The 23,278-nt window shown below is 44.6% G+C and overlaps 1 protein-coding gene across 2 annotated transcripts in view; it reads right to left on the bottom strand.

Moving 5' to 3' along the window:
• The window catches only part of RWDD2B (RWD domain containing 2B), a 179,577-nt gene that overhangs the window by 111,469 nt on the left and 44,830 nt on the right, over nt 1-23,278 (bottom strand). For both annotated transcript variants that reach the window (XM_069636370.1, XM_069636369.1), the window contains exons 2-3: nt 21,253-21,483; nt 21,099-21,166 (exon numbers count right to left, since the gene is read on the bottom strand). In XM_069636370.1, coding sequence (XP_069492471.1) covers nt 21,099-21,166; nt 21,253-21,468 — 284 coding nt within the window. In that variant the 5' untranslated portion in view covers nt 21,469-21,483. The remainder of the gene's footprint in view (nt 1-21,098; nt 21,167-21,252; nt 21,484-23,278) is intronic.

Raw genomic sequence — 23,278 nt, 5'->3', positions numbered from 1 at the left:
CAAGTCCAACGCCCTATTAGACATAGTCTTTAATGCAGAAATACTGGCTGACATAAACCTATTCTTTGAAACCAATAAGGCCCTCGACACGTCCGCTGGGACCCGCTGGGAGGCCTTCAAACCTACATCAGGGGAATGTGCATTGCCAAAGAAGCCGGGGTCCTCAAGTCCATCAGACAGGCCTTAAGCCGCTCCGAATCTAAGCTCAAAACTCTGGAGCGGGACTATGCCGCTAGGCCAGCACCCGCTACCCTAGCAAAAATTAGGACGGAACTGGAACTATTTGAGACACATGCCCTTAGTGAAGTGCGATACCATACCCGCCCTGCGGCTGCCCGCAGATACGGCGAGGCAGACAGGCCTGGCAGAACTCTGGCCAGGCTGGCCCGGGCCGAGAGAGGCGGGACTCGTATAGATAGCATTATTGACAGTACGGGGTCCAGACAATGGGCAGACCAAGCTATCCTTGACACGTTCGCCCACTTTTATGCCACCCTGTACGGCCCCCAGCCAGAGCACACGACCCGCGACCTAGATGACCTTTTGGAATCCATCCCTATGACCCTGATCTCCCAAGACACCAGGGAACTCCTAGAAGCCCCGTTCTCACTAGAGGAGATAGTCCAGGTGATCTCAGATCTCCCTAAGGGCAAAGCCCCTGGCCCCGACGGACTCACTGCTGAGTTCTACCAGGAACACGTAGCCATACTAGCGTCACCACTACACGAGGTCTGGATCGAATCACTCCGCTCACACACCCTCCCCCCCTCCCTAAGAGAAGCACTGATCACTGTCCTCCCCAAGCCAGGGAAACCCCCAGACGAATGCGGCTCCTACAGACCCCTGTCCCTTATCAATACTGATATGAAGATCTTTTCCAAAGTAATCGCCAACAGATTCCTTCCACTAATGCCCCACCTAGTCCACGCCGACCAGAGTGGATTTGTCCCGGGCCGCTCTACAGCACTTAACATCCGGCGCCTATTTAATGTAATGTCAAGAGTCGACCCAAACGCGGATGCTGTGGCAGTCACACTAGACGCCCAAAAGGCGTTTGATATGGTCTCGTGGCAATACCTGTGGGCTGTCTTGGTGAAAATGGGAATTGGGCCGAACATGATCGCCTACATTCAGCTGTTATACACGGGACCGTCAGCTAGGGTACTAATCAACTCCGTCCCCTCTCCCCCCTTCGCGCTGCATAGGGGCACCCGACAGGGCTGCCCATTCTCCCCCATCCTTTTCGCACTCGCCATAGAACCTATGGCCGATCATGTCAGGAACCGTCACACTAATAAGGGCGTCCGCTTGCAAGACACACCGGAAATCATCTCGCTGTACGCGGACGATGTCCTCCTCTACGTCAGACAACCCTCCACACACCTGGACCCTATCATCCGAGACATAACCAAAATAGGCACCTATTCGGGCTTCGCTATCAACTACTCGAAATCCGAAATTTTCCCCTTAACTGCGACAACCCAGCAACCGACCTGCGAGTTCCCGCTGCGCTGGTCCCCGTCTGGGATTAAGTACCTCGGGGTTCAGGTGTCAAGGGATGCAGCCTCCCTGCTGGCGGACAACTACAATGCAGCGGCGCTGCTTATTGAGACCAAGATGCTTAGGTGGCGCAGCCTCCCTCTGTCTCTAGCTGGGAGACTCTCCCTCATAAAGATGATCGCGGTACCCAAGCTACTCTACATATTTGTAAATGTGCCGATTTGGCCTGGCAAGCAGTATTTCAAAGAGCTCCACGCGTCCTTTGCCCAATTCCTCTGGTACTCGGGGGCGGTCCGTAAAAAGTGGCAACACATGACCCTCCCGTACGAGAAGGGTGGCTTTACTGCCCCCGACCTAGCGCTTTACTGGAACGCCGCGCAGGCCCAGCATGCTACCCACTGGTACACACACCCCGACCCGCCCCCACACGTCAAATTGGAAAAAATGGCGGGAGACGGCATCCACATTATGACCCTGCTACTGCACCATGGCTACCGCGCGGATGCCCCTTGGGACCCAGTAGCATCCACGATTAGGGCATGGAATAACATCCTCTCCCCGGGCCTACTACGGCGTCCGTACTATAAGTGGCTTCCCCTATGGCAATTCCCTGGCCTAACCCCCACGCATGACCGACACCTCTCCCAGCGATGGGAGAACCTGGGGTACCGCGCCCTAACAGACCTGTACCATGAGGGCTCATTCATTACCCCCCTAACACTACGCCCCGGGCACTCCGGCTCCGCTCTCGACCTATTACAGTATTACAGACTGAGGGCAGCGGTTCGGACAATGTGGCCCTCCTTCCCAGAGGAGCCCCCTGACACGCCTGAACTCCTGTACATTGCGAACTCCGCAGGCTGTAGGGGGTTAGTATCCTCCCTGTATAAGATGCAGATGGGGAAAATAGAGAATGCCTCCCGGGCGCCACGGGAGTCGTGGGCCAGAGAGCTCGAAACTGAGATAACTGATGAGATGTGGGGTAGGATGTGCGCACTCACGCGGAAGGTATCACTCAGCGCCAGGTTCCGCTGCATCCAATACAAGCTACTCAACAGACTCTACTACACCCCGTACAGAGTGGCAAAATTTACACTTAGTTCGACACACAAATGCCCGAAATGCGAATCGAACGCAGCGGACCACGCGCACATGTTTTGGTCCTGCGTCGCGCTGCACAAGTTCTGGAGGGAGGTGACACAGGCGCTCACTGAGATAATAGATGCCCCGGTAGAGATGGACCCACTGGCCTTGCTATTCGGCATGTGGACGGGAGAGAATGTGATGAGAGTGTCGAGGTTCTTGAATGTCAGCGTTATGGTTGCCAAACGATGCATATTACAATGTTGGAAGCGCCGCACCCCCCCCTACCCTCAACATGTGGCTGAACGCCCTCGCGTGGGTACAAACATGCGAGGAGGGGTACATCGGCACCCTGCCAGCTCCATCCCGACCTCCAAATATATGGATCGAATTCTGTAGCTACCTTAATGGTAAGGATGGTACCGAACAAACTAGCCCCTTCCCCGGCACCACTTGACTCCTCCTGACATGCAACATAGGAGTACGAATCTGTCTTCTACGTAATATGCTTGCCCTACTACAAATGTACATCTTTCGCTATCACTATTGCACTGTTTTGTGATGCTGTAATACTGTTTTTTCGGTTGTTCTCACTTACAAGATAAATGTACTGTACCTGTCTTGACCACCTGCCAATAAACAGAAGTTTAAAAAAAAAAAGAAAATAAATCCTTGTTAAACCTACTCCATCAGAAATTCCCTACCTAGTCAAAAGGCTAAGGGAATACCTCCTAACATAAACTGGCCATCAAATTAAACAAAACATTCAAAGTGAATTATAAACATAAAAGAGTGAATAACAAAAAACAAAAAAAAAACAGTAATTTGGATTACCAACTGGCCTGGGTAAATCCCTTCCCCAGGATTATTCAAAGTCAATTCCCCCACATGTTCAAAAAGACAATGAAAGTCTTGAACCAGTTCTTGTAAGTTCCAAATGAAACAAAAAGTTCAAACAAAAATCCACTGGTAACAGTTCTTCAGCTTTCAGTTGATAAGATTCCCTTCCAGTCCTAGCCAAGAAAATAGCACCAATGGTAATCCAAGATTGTTTTGTCACAGTTCAAAGAATAGATTAGCAACTTCTCCTTCTAAAACTCTACGTGTTTATACCCTCTGCAGTACATTTGGTAGAATTGTCAGGATGCTTCTTGGGTTGTTGCTTTCCTCCTGACAACCACTCTTCTACTACTGTAACTGTAGAAACAGACTCCTTGGTCCCACAATATGCCACTACTTCAACCAACTTCAATGTGACACCCACTGACAGCATTATACACAACCACAGTTCTGGTATTTCTAATTCAACTTTATACAGGATGGTTAGGCATTTTAAAGACAAGGCACTCTTCTTACAGTCTCAGCATTATTCCTCCCTTCCTCCCTCCCTCCCTCCGTCCCTCCGTCCGTCCGTCATAAGTGGGGCAATGAATATCAGATGCAGGCCATTACTGTCAATTGCCTGACCCTTAAAAAAAAAAAAGGCTGTGATGCCTAATTGCCTATCCTCCACTTCTACATGTCTCTTCAGTCCTCTTCTTTGTCTCAGTCCCTTTGGCATTCTCGGACATGTAGTTCACTTTAGGAGTTTCTACCTCTTGTATGTTTTAAGGTTAGATTTAATTGCCTTAGTAATTTTATTTATTTATATATTTGTAATGCGCCGAAAGCCGGCGGGCATCGGGGCACAGGGCAGGGGACACTTTCACAGTCCGAACAGAGACAGGACAAGTCCGAAAGCGAAAACAATGCAGAAGAGAACAGATTAGTCAAATAGGTACGTTTTCAGCTGACCACGAAAGTTGCCCAGATTTGTTTAGAGTCTTATAGACAACTGCAACGAGTTCCAGAGATGTGCTGAAGTTACTGGGAAAGCCATCCCTAGGCCATTTACGTGCTTGTAGGTGGGTTGAGTCACCAGTGCCTGGCTGGAGGAGCAAAGGGCTCTTGCCGGCAGGTGAGGGGTCACCAAGTTTTTAAGATATACTGGGGCATGACAATAGAGTTATCTGTGGACAAGCAATGTTGATTTGAATTGTATATGTGCACAGACTGGTAACTAATGGAGAGATTTCCCCTAGATTTGCCTTTAACAATTCGCACAGCGTCATTCCAGGAGATTTGTAGTTTGGCCATGTTTTTCTTGCTAGTGCCCAGTAGCAGTGCGTTGCGGTAATCCAACCGCGTGAGAATGGTGGCATGTGCGATGGAAGCACCGTTGGTCTCAAAGAAAATGGCGAATGTTCCCAGGTAGGCAGAGAAAGTATGAGCAAGATTTAGAGGTTTGATTAACCCAGGTGTCTGCACGGAAAGAGGAATTCAGGTAGGAACCAATAGGGGCTGTAGGTGTTACCTATTAGAGGAAGAGGGTGTAGAGAAGGCACCATTTCTGTCATTCCTTGTAGTGTACCTTTGGTAGTGAGAAGGGCATTTGATTTTAGGGATAAAAAAGATTTGTTCTTTTGGTACAATATGTTGCAGGGTTACAACCTTAGGATTAACCACCTTAGTTTTAACAGGACGTTGAGAGATATTAAAATGACAATAAGCTATAACCTCTTCTGGCATAAGAATATCCTCTTCAGAGGAGAGAAATTCTGCGTTTGATCCCACAGAATCTCCTCACTAGCCTATGCCTTGTCTCTACCCAGGTGTTCCTCCCACAGTACATCACCCCCAGGGTTGGGATCAGGAAGCGTATGCCCTCTCATGGCCACCTGGGAGGAGACTTTAAGCAGGGTTTTAGTGAGGGATCCACAGGATTCTTCACACCCCACAGTAACAAAAGGACAAGCAGCCAAATGACCAGATTAATTTAACATAACACAACAAAAAAGGCTAGGGGCAGTACAGAAAGAGCAATACAAAGCCATGCAAGTGCCGGTCCTGCTCATATGGGGGTAACATATTTGAAGCAACTAAACCCAGTTTTTATTTTTAAGAAGGGGTTCTGAAACGGAGACACTGACATGAAATATGAGACAAATATATGAAGGGGCGGGGATGCTTTATAGGGTCCGTAGACCTCTGTAGGGAATGGCAGATAGGGACCGGCCATTATGCCCCTTTTTTAGCCCATGTCGGAGCAACATGGGTGAACGTTCCACAAGAACCAGACACGCATGAGATAACCACACAATAATAGAATTAAGAAATTGTGGAAGATGGTCATCTACTTTACACAAGATATGCTCCAAACGGACAGGAAGCTTGACTGAATAATTGTAATTAGAACCAAAACGGGACAGAGATATCGTCAGGGAACTAAAACAGATGTGTAGCGGGGCAGAGCATGCAAAAATACAAAGTCTTCCAGAACTCATTTTTTTTTAAACTTTCCTTTTTATTGCCATTTAAAGAAGGTCAACAAAAAGATTTTTGAATACCACATAGCTGAATGTTCCCCTTTACACCCCCCCCCCACTTTTCCCTTATCAACGTGTTTGGACAACATAAAATAATGATAAACCACAGTCTCAGGGGTGGTGAAACGGATCAATAGGAAGCACAGACGGTAATTTGACTTAAGAGTTCAATTTGGATTGGCTGCCCATCCATTCAGGGTGCGTTGATAGACTATGGCCTTCTTTCTCCCCACCGGCTAGACACGGATACCCTCCAGCCTAGCCTTCAGGTGGCCCCATTCCTTCAAGTAGGACCCCCAAGTAATCGTTAGCCATGGCAGTTAACTTCTACATCACCATGATGTGATACAGTTTCTGTTCCGACTCCCTTCTCGTGGGTACTTACCCTGTCTTCCACTTTTGCACTACAGCCAGTCTCAGCCCTCAGCATGGCCTTGTATACCATAGGCAGCCTGTATTCTTCCCGATCTTTAGCCGGGATGCCCAACATCTAGGAGATGGTCCATCCATGCTCAGCTGCAACGTCGAGTATTCCTTAATCCAGCTAAGTAGTTACTGCCAGAAGACGCAGGACAATGCCACCACATGTGGGAGAGGGAACTGTAAGGAACTCATGGTGGCAACAGTAAAGACAGACACAAGTGATCACGATTCAAGGGTTTCATTTAAACAATCTGCAGGTTGGAAAAACTAACCTAATCTAAAACGGGAGCAAGTTTAAACCATCAAATGAAAAAAAGCCTATACTAAAAAACAAAATATTTTTAAAATGACAAATTACAAAAAAGTGTGCGTTAGGGTTTTCAATAAAGAAAGAAGTGTTCAAAAATAAGTCAGGATGTGATTGCCAGGGGTCTCCCTTCACCATGTTTTCAGCATGGGACAAAATGGGTCTCCTGAGCACAGCACACAATCGAGCGTTCCCAGCACGGGCCGACAGGTCCGTTCCAGCTATCAGGTTCTTCGATGGTTAAGTCTCTTGCCTTTGAAGGCCGATATCTTCAACAAACAAGCACAAAGTCCTGTTACAAGTAAGGCTTTGGGTGACTGTCTCACCCCTGGGTGCCCCTCTTCTGGCGCAGACCTCTCACAGTCGTACTCAACAGTTCCTTTCTTAATGAGCGTTGGGTGGTGATTTTCCACTCCCGATTTCCCTCTTTTGGGTTCAGACCTCTTCACTTCCCAGACTCCCTCCTTCGGGTTCACAATGTCTTTTCTTTCAGGTTCTCCCTCTGCCAGGTTCGGCTATCAATGCCAAGGGGGACAATCCAATTCCCCTGGCCTTACAATACTTTTGTATTCAAGTAAACTAAATGTCTCTTTAAACAGTTCTTTTAGGCCTTGGCCCTTTTTTGTCGCTTTGCCTCTGCCGGGTTCACTCTTGTCAACACACTGTTAATGGGACTTCAGATTTGCGCCCCCCCACCCCCTTGTTTACATCCCTCCGACGGGTTCACTCTTGCAAACCGCACTTCTCATGCCATGCAGGATTAGTTTTCCTTAGTTTCTGAATCATCTGTCGGTCAAAGACTTTCGACTGTACGGAGGATTTGACAAGACCCCCGTATGACCACTTTGACCTGCTTCCGCCTTTTCCTAAGGCCTTCTGGTTACTGTAGTTCAATAGCAGGGTAATCATCAACCTTTCTCCAGTGAACACCCACGTTGTGTTGGATTCTGCTATGCTGGCTTTCCCCTTTTCTTTTAGAAACGGTTCTTTGTTTATTCAAAGTTCAATTAGCTGGTTGGTACTTTCGTTCAACACAGTTCAGTTCTCCATCGGCTCTCCCCTCGACTCACCGGCTTTGATGAACTGTTTTGCTCTCTTGTCTGTAGAGTCAATGCTGGTACCATTGGGCCATGCGTCTCTCCCCAGCTTGGCTGTCAGTGGAGGAGGCACCCGGGTACCGTTGACATCTGCTGCAACACACGCTGGCTATGGCTCACGGTCTTAAGATTGCTTCTCTTGAGGCTTCACGGGTCTCTGTCGATAAGGGCAAGGACAATTCTCCCCTTGGTATCCTCTCGACTCGCGCCGTCTTTCTCCTCCTCTTGAACTGGCATGCTGAGTTAGCCCTCACGTGGTGCGGTCTGCTTTGCTTATAATGTGCTGTCATGCTTCAAGTTTTATCCCTGTGGGGAAGGGAAAGGGCCGTCAGGTGTGTGCGATTCCCTGCCCCTTGTATTAGGTCATGTCAGGTAAACAGCTCTGGTGTTAGTCTGTTGTCTTTTGTGGTGTGCAAAAGTGTTAAGTGTCGGAAAAGGGGGGTGGGAGGGTTAGCGTTTTTGAATACCCTACTTGGTAGAATGGGGAATAGGTGTTCAAAGAAGGGGGATACCGCGTTTCACCCGTGGGTGTCGCACTCCCCCAAGGACCTGTAAGGGAGAAGGGGTTGTCCAGGCCCCCCCCTCCATTCCCGTCCCCACATGCACACTATGCTCATTCTATGGCTGACCATGCGCCTCTGGCCAAGGTGCTGGACAGCCTCAGGGCGACACATACATGTGCAACACCTATAAGAGGATCAACTTCCGACTCCATTTTGTATGATCACCGACTCCATTTTGTATTGCTTCTAGTAGGCCTCACAGAAGCGCCAGCCTGCAGGCTTGCACCTCTCCCCCTGGGTCCGCGCACAGTTAGCCAGCCACACCCTCCTCCTCTTCCTCGTCCTCGTCCTCCTCGTCCTCCTCCTCCTCCTCCTCCTCCTCCTCCTCCTCTGTGATGTATTTGCAGAAAACCCGTTCTCACAGAAGCCGAGTGTAAAAAAAAGTAACGCTACCTTTTGTCTTCCTTTTAAATCACGGTCCTGTGAATGACCTGCGCTGCAGCTCCAACTTGGAAAAAACCATCCATCTCCATAACTCCAAATTGGTACCAACAGACCCCCAGGTTCAGAAACACAGCCCCAGCACCCTGACCCCAAGTTCTGTTTGATGTGCCAGTTGTGTGCCCTTCGACCAAGTACCACCCCAGCTCATCCCAAATGTTCAAATTCCAAGTGGCAATATATCCCCTCTTGTACTAACACACTATTAAGCTGTCCCTCAATAGATCTACCAAAGTAATCGATGTATACAGCCCTAGAATATAACCTCAAGATAAGGCATCTGGGCCCATTGGGTAACCCTTTTATTGCACATAATTTGTGGTTGTAAAATATATTGTGTGAATATAAATGTGTTAATCAATGTCAGAGTATGTGTGGCCAAAAGGGCATTGGTAGGCAGCATAAATTGTAACAGCTCGGACATCGCCTGACCCTGCGCTCCACCCAGAAGAGCCCAGCTGACCCGTGCACCCCGCGCCAACACCACGTGGACTTCACCAATCCCGGAGCACCGGGCCTACAGAAAATATAGTGTCCAGTCCCCTTTGCCCAATTCCATCAATTCATGTACCCCCTATATTACATGTCATAGAGGACGCGATTCTGTAATAAATATGAATGTTTTCCATTGTCTCTGACAGAGCGCTCTCTGAGTATGCAGAGCAATGTTCCCTCTAATTATTTTTCTCTATGTGCGGAACCGGTTGGCTGTTGTGCGCACATTATTTTCCATGTACGCAACTGACAATAAGGTAAGCCACTTTGTGAGCTACCGTCGCAGAAGAGGGTTTGGAAAGGAATTTCCTCTTCCCAGCCACTGCCATTCTTTAAAAATCTTACAAACACTTTTTTCAAACACATAGGCTAAAATAAACCATACGTGATTATAAAGAAAACTCATCAATCAGTCCAAGACTACAATATGTGCCACAGTACCTTGCAAATGTACTTCTGCGCAGAAAAATGTAGGCTTCATTACGAGTTTGGCGGTAAGTGGTAAAGTTGACAGGAACTCCATTACTGCCATCTTTACCACTATGCCAAATTACAATTTCTGGCCTGCAGTGGAGGATTTGCCTCCAGGAAAATCCTGGATATAATCCTCTAACTCAATGCCGAAATCTTTTGAATTTCTGCTGCAGTAATTCTGCCAAGAAAGCCACACTGAGTCCAATTGACTCATTATGGACTCAATATGAATGGGGAATTACTCCACCACCACCACCAGTTGTAATCTGGCGGAAATTCCTCCGGACCAAGTGGCAGTAACAGTAATTTGTTTGTGCAGTATTCTGGCAGATTTACGCCGGGATACCGCCCCAAGTCGTAATGAGGTCCTGTATGTTTTATGCCACTGGAAAATCACTCATTTGTATTACAAAACAATCATATCTCTTGTCATAACTGATGTGGCTGTCAAGAAACTCAGACAGAATACATCTGTCGATGGATTAATGGCAATTAAGAGCAATGTGTCAAAAACATGCTGAAAGGAGTTCAAGTGCCGCTTTAATGAAGTAATTCAAGGGCCAGGAGAACATGCTTCTAATAATGTGTATAAGGACAATAATTGCATTAGAATAACTGCATCTTAGAATATGATGATGCAACATTCCTGTGCCTCCGCTTACTATCCACATTGTTCTCCTGTGGGTAGTGATAACACCAGCCTTAGAGCTAAGAGACTCCCTAAAAAAGCAAAATGTGCCTAACAAAAACGAGAAACAATGAACATATCATTGCTTCAACCCACAAAGCTCCACTGATATTTTTTTCAAATTAGTGACCAGTAGAGTAGTGGCATAGAAAGGAAGTAACTCTAATAATGTAAATGCCCGATCTCAAAAGGAATTTTATGGGGAAAGAACATCTTTTAATAAGCAAAAAGTATCCCTGTTGGCAAAGCAAATTACTTTTTTACTCCCTGAAAAATGCTTTGACTACAAGTAGGGAGCATAATCTGATCAGAGCCCTCCTTGCACCCCTGAAATAGGGAGTGAAATGACAGGGCACATAATACAGTGCATACTTTTGCCCACCCTTGCGCAACAAGAGCCTAAGATTTATTATGGAGCCCTGTTGAAAGAAATCACACATATATGCCTTAAGTCAACTGCATCAATTCATCAGAGCTACAACCGATCGAGTGCCTTCTTCTGTAACTATGGATCCCTCTTCTGTAATTCTTTGTGATCAGTTAAATAAGATGCAGGGAGATACTAGAGACTGCACACAAAGAACACATGATTATATTGAAAAGCCATCATCAGTTAAGCATTGAAAGAAAAAGAAGGTGCTGTTGTCTAGATGGTTACTAGAATGTCCTATCCTTTAGCAAACACGCAACACATTTCCTTCAGTGTATGTGCTGCTTTGTCAGTCACCCGCAAGGAGTGATGCTTCCACCCATTCCCTTCCACAGCCACTGTGCTTGCCTCCAATACTAGTTGATAGAGCACTGTAGAAAGTGAGGGATTGTAGCAGTAAACACTCACTGGGATATTTGCAGACACACAAGACTTTGTAAGCAAGGCATATTTAAATGCCTCAACATATGATGTGCATTTTTAATCATGTCATGACTCTGCATGTACACAATTCTTCTGCAGTGCATACAAGATTGTTTGCAACATACCCCACCCTTATATCATTGTGTAGGATTACGCAAGTGCTCAGTGAAATGTTTTTTTTATAGAAGCGAGTTACCATATAATGTGTGAAGGTCTATGCCCAAAGGAACTCTGAACACTAGGATATGATGCAGATTGAGTGAAAAGCATTCTTCTGTCTGAATATCTGGTGCCCTGATACTATGGACTAGTTATCCCAGACATAGTCCATACCCATTATCCCTTTTAGGGTAAGTAAATGATATTGCAATAGTGCTCTCTACTTCTAGGAAAATGTTAGTAATGCTAAAGTAGGAGACGCTGAGCATCACATTTCTCTTTTCAAAATCTTTAGAGGGCAATTTAATATTGGAGTTTTAAAATGTATTAACTTACAAGGGGGACACTACAAAGCACTTGCTTGACATATCTTCAAAGACGAGGAAGTATGGGATTTGGTTACACATCAAAGTAGCCTGCTTACTTACAGTCAGTATCTGATATTTGAGCTGGTAGTTCGATTATATAATGTGGGTGACGCTTTTAGTAAGGCACAAGGAGTAAAGTAAAATTCTGGTGCTTGAACGTTTTTCATGTTACAACAAACATAAAACAGATGGATGTAGGTACACATCCGCTAACCTTTCTCAGAGCCAAGAGAGGAAGAGTCAAGGTTGTCCGGTAGCATCGTAATGTACTCTGGGGCAGAAGTTAGTCACGAGGTAAAAGTGTAATAGAGTCATGTGACAGAGTCATGGGTGGCGAGGGAACATTTTTGGTTAATGTGTGCAGGCATATCTTGGTTAGATTCTTCTGTTCATGGAGACAGTTTTTCATACTAGTTTTTAACCTCTTGTGTTGTATTTTGCTGTTAGGAATTTTAGGTGCATAGTAGTGTAACGCACATTAGCAGAACATCAAGACTAGTTGCTTATTTTAATAGAAAGACAATTTGAGGTAATTGCTGTAGCTTGTGTCTTATTAAATCATTTTGAATAGGTTAGAATTGTCTGTGTGCGCTGCTAAAAATCTTCTGAGCGGCACCCAGAAGGAAGCTGGGCACGTGCACATGCGTACAGCTTAGAGTGAAGCAATAAGCGACTCATAACAGTGACCTACAGGATCATTAATTTTCAACAATTGATGAGTCATGTCTGTCTACTTTTTGCTAGTAACAACATAAAATCAACTATTGCAATGTCAGACAAGTTGTATGACGAGCTACAACAAAATGAAAAAGAAAAATCTCTTCCACAATTGGCCCTCAAGAGGCATGTTGCTCCTCTACAAGATTTGTATTAACTCATACTTCTTGAATGTTTGCCTTGAAAAAGACCCCAAGGGTTGAAACACGTGTTGGCACTTTTTGTTTAGCATTCTAGGGCACGTATGCATATTCAGTACCTTTTGAGGTTTATGAACTGTTAGTAATAATAAAATCTATTCACCTTTACTATTTTTCCATTCATCGTATTCCTATTGGTCAGCGCAACTTAGGTGATCCACCAGATATTCTACTTCTCAACATACTAGGCTAGGGTAGCCTAGGGATTCAGCTACTGCAGCTAACACTTTAAATCTCCATAGCAACATTTGTTACAGTGCCCTTTCTACCTGGTTACCCCCTACTCCTTTATTCTCCAAGTATTGGTCTCCTTTCCCTAGCCAATGGTTTGTTGTCTTTTACCCAGAACCCCCCAGCCCCTTATCCACCCCCCCAACCCCAAGGGTGGTGTATGTGCATGTAATGAAATATGGGTGTACAGCCCTATCCACTTCATCCGTGCAATTCGGTTGTGGCGTGACCCTGGCTGCCCGGTGTCTAGGTGGGAGCTGGTTGCCTGTGCCTTTGAAGGTAGGTCTTCAGGTTGGGAAGGTCACAGTTCCCTTGACGTGCCCCTGGTTGCCAAAGGGATCCAAGAGAATACCGCCAGTGTGCTGCTGAGAACCGCTATGTATGTGGTGGCTGCTTAAATCCTGCGCCTTCACCGTCTCTCTTGCCCAGTCTCTGGATTACCAGTACGGGACATTGGCTGCTCGACGTCCCAGAGGGTGGTTGGTGTTATTGGGTGTCTCAGACCTTGCTCTGGGAGATCGTGGGACCTTATTTGGTGTCTCTCCCTGGTCTCATCTTTCTCTGTTGCTCTAGAAAGAATGAACCAAGACAGGAGTGCATCATGTAATAGAGGAATGGTTGGAGATAAGGGCCTGCATTCAAGCACTCTATCACAAGGAGAGTGAGGGCCGGAATTGGGGCCCGTGTTGCTACCACTGAACTCCTCAGAGGGTAGGACTGACCCTGGATGGCTCTCTGGTAGGCCTCCCACCACCTCTGTCATGGACAGATTACTGGCCTTGTCACAACATATACATTTTTACATGGTGGGTCAATAGAAAGGACAAATATTCTATGCACCTCCTCACACTTGAAGGGCTCAATAGCCTATAAGGGAACCTTCAGTACTGGCACTGAAGCTTGTACTACAGCCCTTTAGGTTCCCAGAAGCCAAACGCAAAAGAGATGTTCTGCATTCTTAGCCATGTGGCTGCTGAAGAATCAGCTGCATCCGAATCAAGCCATCGGTGACTGCTGAAGTTAAGGTTTCCTTGTTGTCTATGTGGCAGGTTTGTGATGCCTTCACCAAAAGAATTCACCAACTGCTACGGTGTTAGGAGCAGGCTCAAGTGGCAATGCTCAATACAATCTGCAAGAAATGTGCCAAAGGCTTAACTTTGAATGAGAGACGCGTCTTTACATGAGCAGGGCAAAATAACATATGTGCCTGAAAAAAATAAGCCAATCAGGAGAAAAGCGTGGATACCATGACCAAAACTATCTTCACAATTACAGATGCAAGTAGTGAAGCATATAAACGGTTTTACGATCGGCGTTGATAAGCCTCCAAAATCAAAAAAGCTCACCCTACTTAAGAGTACAGGGGAGCGGTGAGCCATTTAGCTCAAATTGTAGCACAAAAGAGCCTAGTTAGCTTTCCACCAACAGCTACCAGAAGCTACATTTGGCTCCCCACGCCAACTAATGCCAAACAAATACACAATACAGCTATGGGAATTTAACTATGTGCATTTGGGACAATCTATAAATAAACATCTGGACGCTTCTATACGACATTTAAAGCATAAGGTATAATAAATAATGGACAAAAAGATAATTTTGCATCTTATGTGAAAGTAAGATTTGCAGAACACTACGTACTAGCTTCTTGTTCCCCATTGGTAGCTCCTGGTCACGGGCTAATGCTGGATACTGTGAAGAATCAGAAAGGATTCCCACAGAAAACCTGGTCTGGGACCCCTTCCAATGTAGCCAGGAAAGGCAGATTCTTCCTCATCCAGACTATGGGGGTGGTGTTCTGCGGGAAGATCACATGGGGGGTGGACCAGATCAGCAAGAGGAAAACCTGCTTAATAACCTTCCTAGAGACCTTACACTCTTAAATGGCCTATTGTGAATTTGAAACTGTAGAAGAAAATAGAAAGCAAAATAGTGGGGGCATCAAGTCCCATTATTTCCTAAGTAGTGAAACAAGGAAGAGGGAATCGTAGGCATGCAGTTGACCAATTCCAATGACCCACACCTGAGAGGTACTGGGAGGTATTTAAACCCTCCTTCCCCAGGTGCAGGACAGTAGAAGCAGTTTTAGGCAGAGTAGTAGTAGGAGCTGTGAGCTGCAGTTATTGAAGGCAGAAGACGCCGGACCACAACCGTTGTCTATGCAGAGCTGAATCCTGAAAGGGTCCTAAGAGGAGAAGCTCCGAGCGGCAGTGGCCGTGCAGCAGAAAGCGGTATAGTTGCAGACCGTTTCAGAGAGAGAAACTCTGAATGGCTTGTTCACTCCTGGTGGCTGGCGAGTACCAGAGTGTCAACGGAGCAAAGCGTGCTCCTTATCCAGGTGGCATGGGCTGCGAGAGAGCAACCGAAGCAGGCAGGAGCTTGTAAAGCAGGAGAAGAAACAGAGGCAGTGTTGAGCACGGACGCGAGTGAAGAATGCAGGGAGTTTGCCTATGTATGGAAACCCTGGAATGGAATGCTCCGTAAGCGAACGCTAGCCTTAATGACATTTTTTAATACCAAACTGATGTTGAGAAGTCAAATGGGCAGAGCAGAAACATTGTTAACAATAGAGAAAGTTAATCATAACCATCATTGCCCAAGCCAAGAGAAAGTGGTTCTTAAGCAAGTCCCCTTTTACCATCATTATAAAAGTCAAGAGGGCAATACAACAGCAGAATGATTATAATGAATATTGCCTAAGCCAAAGAGGAGCAAATGTGATCAATGAAGAGTGAGAGAAGGTGAGATTGAGAGAAGGTGAGATAGAGAGTGAGAGAGACCAAGAGTGGCAGGATAGAAGCCCTTCCGACAGAAGTCAAGAGGGAGAGAAATATAGCCTGTATTGCCTAAGGCAAATATTGTGGAACAAACAGCATCAATGTGAATCTTGTTTCCCCAAAAGGAGTTATATATTTTGAAGTTATTTGAAGTTGAAGCCGTGCTACTAAATATACTTGATGTAAACCTTACCACAGAGCAATTGTTGTAGTATTAAGAGTTGTTCCATTCTGGCAGGCGAGTATACCAGAACAAGGACTTTCTAGCAGTAGTCCTGACAGGTTAGTGGACCAGGAGAAAATGACTGTGGAAACAGACTTGTGGTTGAAGGTTGTGTAAAAGAAGCAGTGGCAAGACCATTAAAGTGTCTCATGAATGATGCTGAGACAAAAGAAAACCATTTTTGTTGAACAGATTACTGAAGCAGCAAAGTCACAAAGTGTTTTGGAACCATCCTGACAAAACCTCATTCGATGATGTAGAAAATATGTGAAGGTGTGTGGTTTATTTCTTACAAAAAGGAAGTCATGTTGAACTTTTGATTATACCGGATTATACCTGAAGAGACTAAGACGTTTTCATATGGTTCAAAGACTGGTTATCGGGTTAAACTTTGTTGCACGAAAACTTGATTCTTTGAACTTTGTTGCAAGAGCGCTTTATCCTTTGAACTTTGTTATAAAATGCAAACTTGGAATTCCTGCCTGAATCTGGGTAAGGGGATTCAAACCAGGTTACAAGGACACACAGTTATTATATTTTGGTTAAATTTAACTGTTCCTTCCGTTATAATTGAAATGGCATGCATTGCCTTTATGATTTTGAAATATGTACAAGTGTGAGGGACAGATGCCTTTTGGTAGAGTGTTTACCTTTAGTTTATTTGCAGGCAGGGAAAAATCTCTCAGTTAGGGATAGTGAGGTGTTTATGAAACCCTTATCGTTTAATAAAATGGCTTCTTGTGAAAAACCTTTACCAAGTTGTCTGCCTCACAATACCCAGAGAGCTGCCTTTAGTTTCTGCTTTTCCAAAATTAATTTCAATCCCTGGAGTGTATAGGTGGAAAGTGCAATTTACTGAACCGGATAGCAGTTTTAATGCAAACAGCATCTCTATGGCACGGCACTACTCATAACCAATGATTCAAAGGACAATTCTTATAAGAGATATTGAAATCAAGAAGCAACTTCACAGTGATTCTGCATATTTGGTTTATTGATCAATTGAGAAGCAAACCAAGTATTTCTGGATGCAAACCATTTACTCTGGACTTTTTGCTTAGTCTGTGTTAGGCAGAAACCTGTGCAGTTCCTTTAGGGACCACTGCAAAAGATTTAAGACTACAGGTGTTGGCAGTAAACCCACTTGGTAGCAGTCTGTACCACCCAGATTTACCTGGTAGATGTGGCTGCGCAGTCAGACTTCCCTTAAGAAGAGTTAGGCAGTATGCAAAGTATACTCAATAGGCACTCAGATACAACAATACAAGCAAACACTGAACAGAGCTTTGGTATCAAAGTATATAGTTATTTAAAAAGTATATAGTTATTTAAAAAGTATATAATTATTTAAAAACACACTGTTGAAAACACTCCAGCACCCTTATTGTAAAATATTCTAAACGCAAGTTACTATTGTAATATATACACCCCTTTTTCCTTAGCAGATAAGACACTGTAAAACACCACTTATTTTCATACAGAGGTGAGCGCTTAACTAGATGGCACTCCAATAAGTTTGAGAAAGGGAGGGAAAAAGACAGAATATGGAAAGGTACACCACTCTAAGATTCGGGAACACTATTAGCAAGGCAGAAGAGCAAAAAGTGACTGGTGAGCCAACGTCCAAAGGCTGGGCCCCTTCTTAGAGAGAGCAGAGCACAAATGCGCCCAAGATCACACAGTTACACTAGGCTTAGAAAGTCTTGCAGCGGGTTCAAAAAGAGTTGAGAGGCTTAGGAAAGTTTAGCCAGGGTGTCCCAGGCTAACCCAGGTTCCAAAGCCGGGGGCTAAATCTACCCCGTACAGTCGGTAGCAAGGGAAGCCAGGCGGGACTTGGTACCTTAAGTGGGAAGGATCCTCCAGCGGTGGCAGTTGTTCCTGGTAGTGGGTGCAAGTTGCGTCGTCGTCCAGGGGAAGAGAAGATCTCGACTTGGAGGAAAGATGAAGGTCGTTGCACTACCAGGGCAGAAACCAGCCGCAGAGTTTTCCGGTTAAAGGTGGTACCTTTCTTCGCGGTCGTGGTAAAATGTGGTATCCCAGTTGCCGGGGTGCTTGGCACAGGCAAGGCGGCCACGAGGTACGTCAGCAAGGCGAAAAGACGGTGAAACTGGTTATCCCCACCAGTCAAAGGAAGAAGACTCTCCGGCGGGAGATCTCCTCTGTCGTTGGGAAAAGTGGTGAGGCAGTCCAGCAGGGCTCCACCAGTGGTGGTGTCGTGGCAGGTCGGCTCAGCTTCTCCCTCGTCGGATTCTTAGGTCCTGTGGCGACTTCTGAAGTTCCAGTCCCCAAAGCCCTGCTTTTATGCAACAAACCCCCACTCACTCAGCCTAGCTGTCACTCAAACATGCTAAGTGGTGAGCAGCCGGCACACCACTTGGGCCAATCAGGACGGAGTGCGACTTGAGTTGCCTAGGCAACTCAGTCCAGGGTGCCTAAATCCCCCTCCTAAGTACCCCAGACAGAGTGACACCACTTTGGAGGGCTTCTGTGGAGAAGCCCGCCAAAAAGTGGAACAAAGGGCTCGACTTGGGTTGGAGTCACAGAAGAGAACACAAACGCCATTTTAGAATCAAGTTTTGGCAAAAAATACCAACCGGAGAATTAATATTAATTAAATAAACCAGCGGTATGTTCGAGGCTACTGTAAATAATTAAAGATAGTAGCCTAAAACAATGGGAAATCCCACAGGAAAATATTTGCGGTTGAATATAAAAAGTAGTATTCCCTGCCACCAGCCAAAACTCGATCAGGGGGGGACGGAGACGTGCCCCTTCGACTAACCGACCCAGCCAGTACGTCCACAATATGATGGTTGGTACTGGTTCTGTTCAGAATTTAAGACTAGTAAAGTCAATGGAGACAGTAGTCAGTCCCACGGTATGGAGTCTATACTGGGGGGTCACTATGACACCCCTGAGTTACTGCACTTAGGGTGCTGTGTAACACTTATCACAAAAACACATGAAGCCCTATGGGGTAAAAGACCCCATAGCCCATTAAACACATCTAGATTCAAAGAACACACTCAAATCATGTCCAAGAGTGAGGGTAAGAGAGTCTCACTCTTGGCAGGAGAAAAAAATAAACCCCAAAAATCCAGCAAAGCTGCTGGGGGACTCACTAGGTTAGGAAATTCAGCCTAAACAGAGAATTCTCCCTAACAGTCTGTCCGAAGATGAAAGCTTTTCTTCCTAGTATGCGGTTAACCACCTTATTTCTAACCATGGGTGACACCAAGTTGAGCCATCCAAACCCTTCTTTAAATTGGCATTGATTCACTGCAGGTTTGAAGAGTAACCTCTTATAACTGGAGACTGTACCATACTACACCTCCACCCAATGTTGCTGCCTGGAAGAGCTTACATTGGAATTAACACCCGCTATTTGAAGGGTGATAGTACAAAAGGTGTAGGCAGAATGGCCGTACAATGGCAGTCATGGGATTGCACCACACTCCTTTAAAAAGGGCAATAGTCTCCAGGGCACAGCTGGGTAATGCCCAGGATTACTGTGGGGGACGGGGGGGGGGTTGATGGGAGCGCAACATACATGGGTATTCACCTTACTTAATACTCCGAGTGGGATATAGAGGAGTAACCTTCACATCAATAGCACCCATTCTGCTCCTGGAGTAGGCTTACAAATGCTTCAGAGTATTCTCTGTGCCAGAAACAAACCGATCCATCCATTCAGGCATTGCACCATTTTGCATCATATGCCCATTGTGCAAGAACAGCAAGAATTCATTGCGAAAGAATACTCTCCCATTGGCACTCCATGATAACTATGTTGTTGATGGGATGTCATCACTTGCTGCATGGCAGAGGATCCATATTACATGGCATTAAAACTGGAAGGGAGCGAGCAAACACAAACTGAGAAAAAAAAAACCTCTCTCTAGCCATAAACAACTGTTCAAAAGGAAACACAATGCAAACCATGTGAAAATGGACACTTCTGCACCAAAAAGTGAGGTAATCATTTATGAAAAACATACCAATCGATTTTCAAACAGCTAAGTGAATTCAAGAATACAGGGCATCAGCATAGACGATTTGTGGCCCGCTTTAGGACAAAGCCATCTCGCAAATCCCTCCAATGAACGAACATTCAAACAAAACAAAAAAAGCAAAAAGCATGATGAGCACTACTGTATTTATTTGTAGCAACACAAAAACCTTTCAAAATAACATATACAAATACACATAGAAAAAGGCACTGCCTAACCAGCATTACACAATAGATTTCCTACGTGGTCAAGTAATCTTCCTTTCTCAATACCACATCTACGCCAGGAAGACAATTTAGCTCTAACCGGAACCTTGGCATAGGAATACCAATAGAGACTAGGGACCACCGTCGAGGAGCCTATCAAACTCAAGAACAATCAATCTATTAAAACAATATAATCAGTCTGGCTAGTGCAACAGTCCTCAAACTAGTTAACCAGTGGCAAGATGCACAAAAGCCTGTAGCACTCGTGCTTATTTACACACCCAAATGACACATTACTGCATCAATATAGAAATGCGATCAGACCACTCATCCAGCATCCTATTCCAAACCAAAAGACCAAGTCACTAAATACAAGTGATAACCAGCAAAATCTTTGGCAAAACTGATAATTTGAGGAGGACTCTCAAGTGGTCTACTTTTTTCCCTTTATTCTGAAAAACTAGCACAATACCAATCCTACCTCAGGCCACAGACATGGAACATGCCAGAAGCCATTGGCGAGTGACAATTCACTTATTTGGCAAGTAGGAAATGGTGTCCTGCAGGCACGTTGAGAACTGGTATTCATTTGAGGGGGGAATTGACTTATGCATGGCTAGTAGCTTACAACTTGAACATTTTCCCCCTGCTACTCAACTTCTCATATTTTCATCTCTCTATTTTACCTGCTCATTCGAAAAGAATCCAGTCTCGAAATTGGTCACACCTCAACCCTGCCAACCCAAACGCACTGTACATGCCACTTTGCATCTTGCTCAGGTTCTATGCACCCTGTTAAACATCATAATGCTGCAAGTATACAATGTGGCCATTACACTCAATTATGGCCGATACCTGCAAAGAAAGACTAAAAATAAATTCCAATAAAATGTAGCTCAAAGACTAAGTGTACAATACCTGATGGTAATCTCTGGTGGCACTGTTGGGTAACGGAATGGGTATGAACAGGACAAAGAAAAAACTTCCTAAAATATAAAAGAAACACTGTCTCAAAGTTTTACCAGGTGCAATTCTCGGACCAGATTTGGATTACAAATTGCATGGAAATTACCTCTGCTGCTTCAGAAATATCCAATTTTAAGTAGATTGTAAAATGAATTTTTGAAGATGGAGCACTTAGTGTCTTGTTTTCAACCCAGTCTCTGAGTTCCGCTAAAGCAAGCTGATCGTTGACGACAAACTCCTCTTCATTGGGAAACATGCTGAAGAGCAGTTCCACCTCAGAGAGCTGGGCTTCAGCATCTTCCGCTGCTGACATTCTGTGCATCCAATATGAACTTGTCTAAATAGTGGGTAAATAAAAAGGAACAGATTAGAATCACAACTCCCATAGAAAAAAATTCTAGTTTTCACAGGACATTTTTTACTTCACAGCAAAGTGAACTTCTCTTTCTAAGATGTGAATTTGGCATGGCAAAAACTATTTCACCACGCAGAGATCGCCCTATAAAAATTGTAATAAAATACTTCAACTTTATATGCAATAGTCATTTTAAAAGCCCATTTCAAAGAAGTACGGAGGAAGTAGCTGATGAAACACGATTATGGCAGGGAGAGGACTTCACTGAATGCCACTGAGTGACGATCATAAATTATGGTCTAAGCAAGAACTATCAATTCAAATAAATTGGATTAAAAAGTAAATCAGGATGGTTGTTCTTGGCTACAGTCATCAGTCTGAGATTGTCACATTTTAGGTTGCCATTCGTCCCTGATAGTATGAGCTAACCTTGTTGTTTACAAATGGTGTATACAGGTCTATGTAGTCGTTTTATACTGCAATGTCCTTCACGCAATGTTTTGTATTCGAGTTTTTTTATTTTTTATTTAAAGGTCTTTGATTTTCTGTTATTTTTCTTGTTGTAAAATAATCACATACAACAGTCATATGAAAAAGAAAGAAAAAAGGAAAAAGGAATAGAAGGGGGGGTTAGTCATATAATTAATAAAAATACTCCATATATCATACCTATCCAGCTGGTGAAAAAAGATGTTATCCTACGGATACGATCCTTAGGTGGAAGGCGCTCAGACACATGCAAGTGAGAAGGTTGGAAACAAAATTACAGTGCACATCATCCTTTCCTTTTACCAACAATTGCTGAATCTTAAGAACATTTGGCACATGGTAAGAAAGCACTGGCGCTTTTTATTGCTCTTATTCATTGGTTTTTTCAGTTACTGCTGTATTGGGGTTAGGACCCAGTAACGTAGACAAACTTAATTTATCTTTGATTACGGCGCTATATAAATAGCCCATCATTATCATTATTTTTGTATGCAGTTCTGTACATGGACCTTGCAGTGAACATAAGAACGCAGTGCAATTTGTCAGGCACTTTCCGCCTTACCTAACTTTCAACATTACAACGGACACTTAAACCTGGTACGTCATTTATTCAAAAAACAAATGATTACACTAAATTGATAATTCACGTTCCCCGTCAGTTAATATTGAACGCATGTACACATATATATATTAATTCCTTTAGGACTGGCACTAAATTCTGACTGGCTAAGCTGTTTAATGCACATTTTTCACTAGACTTACCTTTTATGCACATCCATTTCTGGTGCGGTGATTGTGGCATCTATTTGGGCATTTCCTACCATATCGTTTATTATTGAATGGCATTTAACTATTCCGCTTCTTCTGGCACATTTAATTTTGACTCTTTATTTTACATCCTAGCATTTGGAAATGGTCAGGTGTGCTTGGCAGGGATGGGTATGCACTCATCAACCCTTCTCTTTTATTTCAGCAAAATAGCTGCTTTACTGTATAACACACCGATTTCCATCCCACTAACTTCGGGTGCAACCACCAACCTACTTTTGAAATTTAACATGAAATCCCTTTAAGTGCCAAATGCCAAGGACGAGTATACTCGTACTTTTTACATAGACTTCAATTATATGATCAATGCTTTTGCTTTGTTTTTACCCGCTTCCTCAAACTACTCTCTCGTGTGACAATTACCATTGGGTATGTAGCTGGTTTCAATTTTGCTTACTTTCTTTTGTGTGATTTGACTCAACACTGATTTTTTTTTATTATGTGGGCACAACGCATGATG

The sequence above is a fragment of the Ambystoma mexicanum genome, chromosome 7p (assembly GCF_040938575.1).
Source record: "Ambystoma mexicanum isolate Mex_15411 chromosome 7p, UKY_AmexF1_1, whole genome shotgun sequence".
Taxonomy (NCBI): Eukaryota; Metazoa; Chordata; class Amphibia; order Caudata; family Ambystomatidae; genus Ambystoma; species Ambystoma mexicanum.
This window is presented reverse-complemented; position numbering and strand designations above follow the sequence as displayed.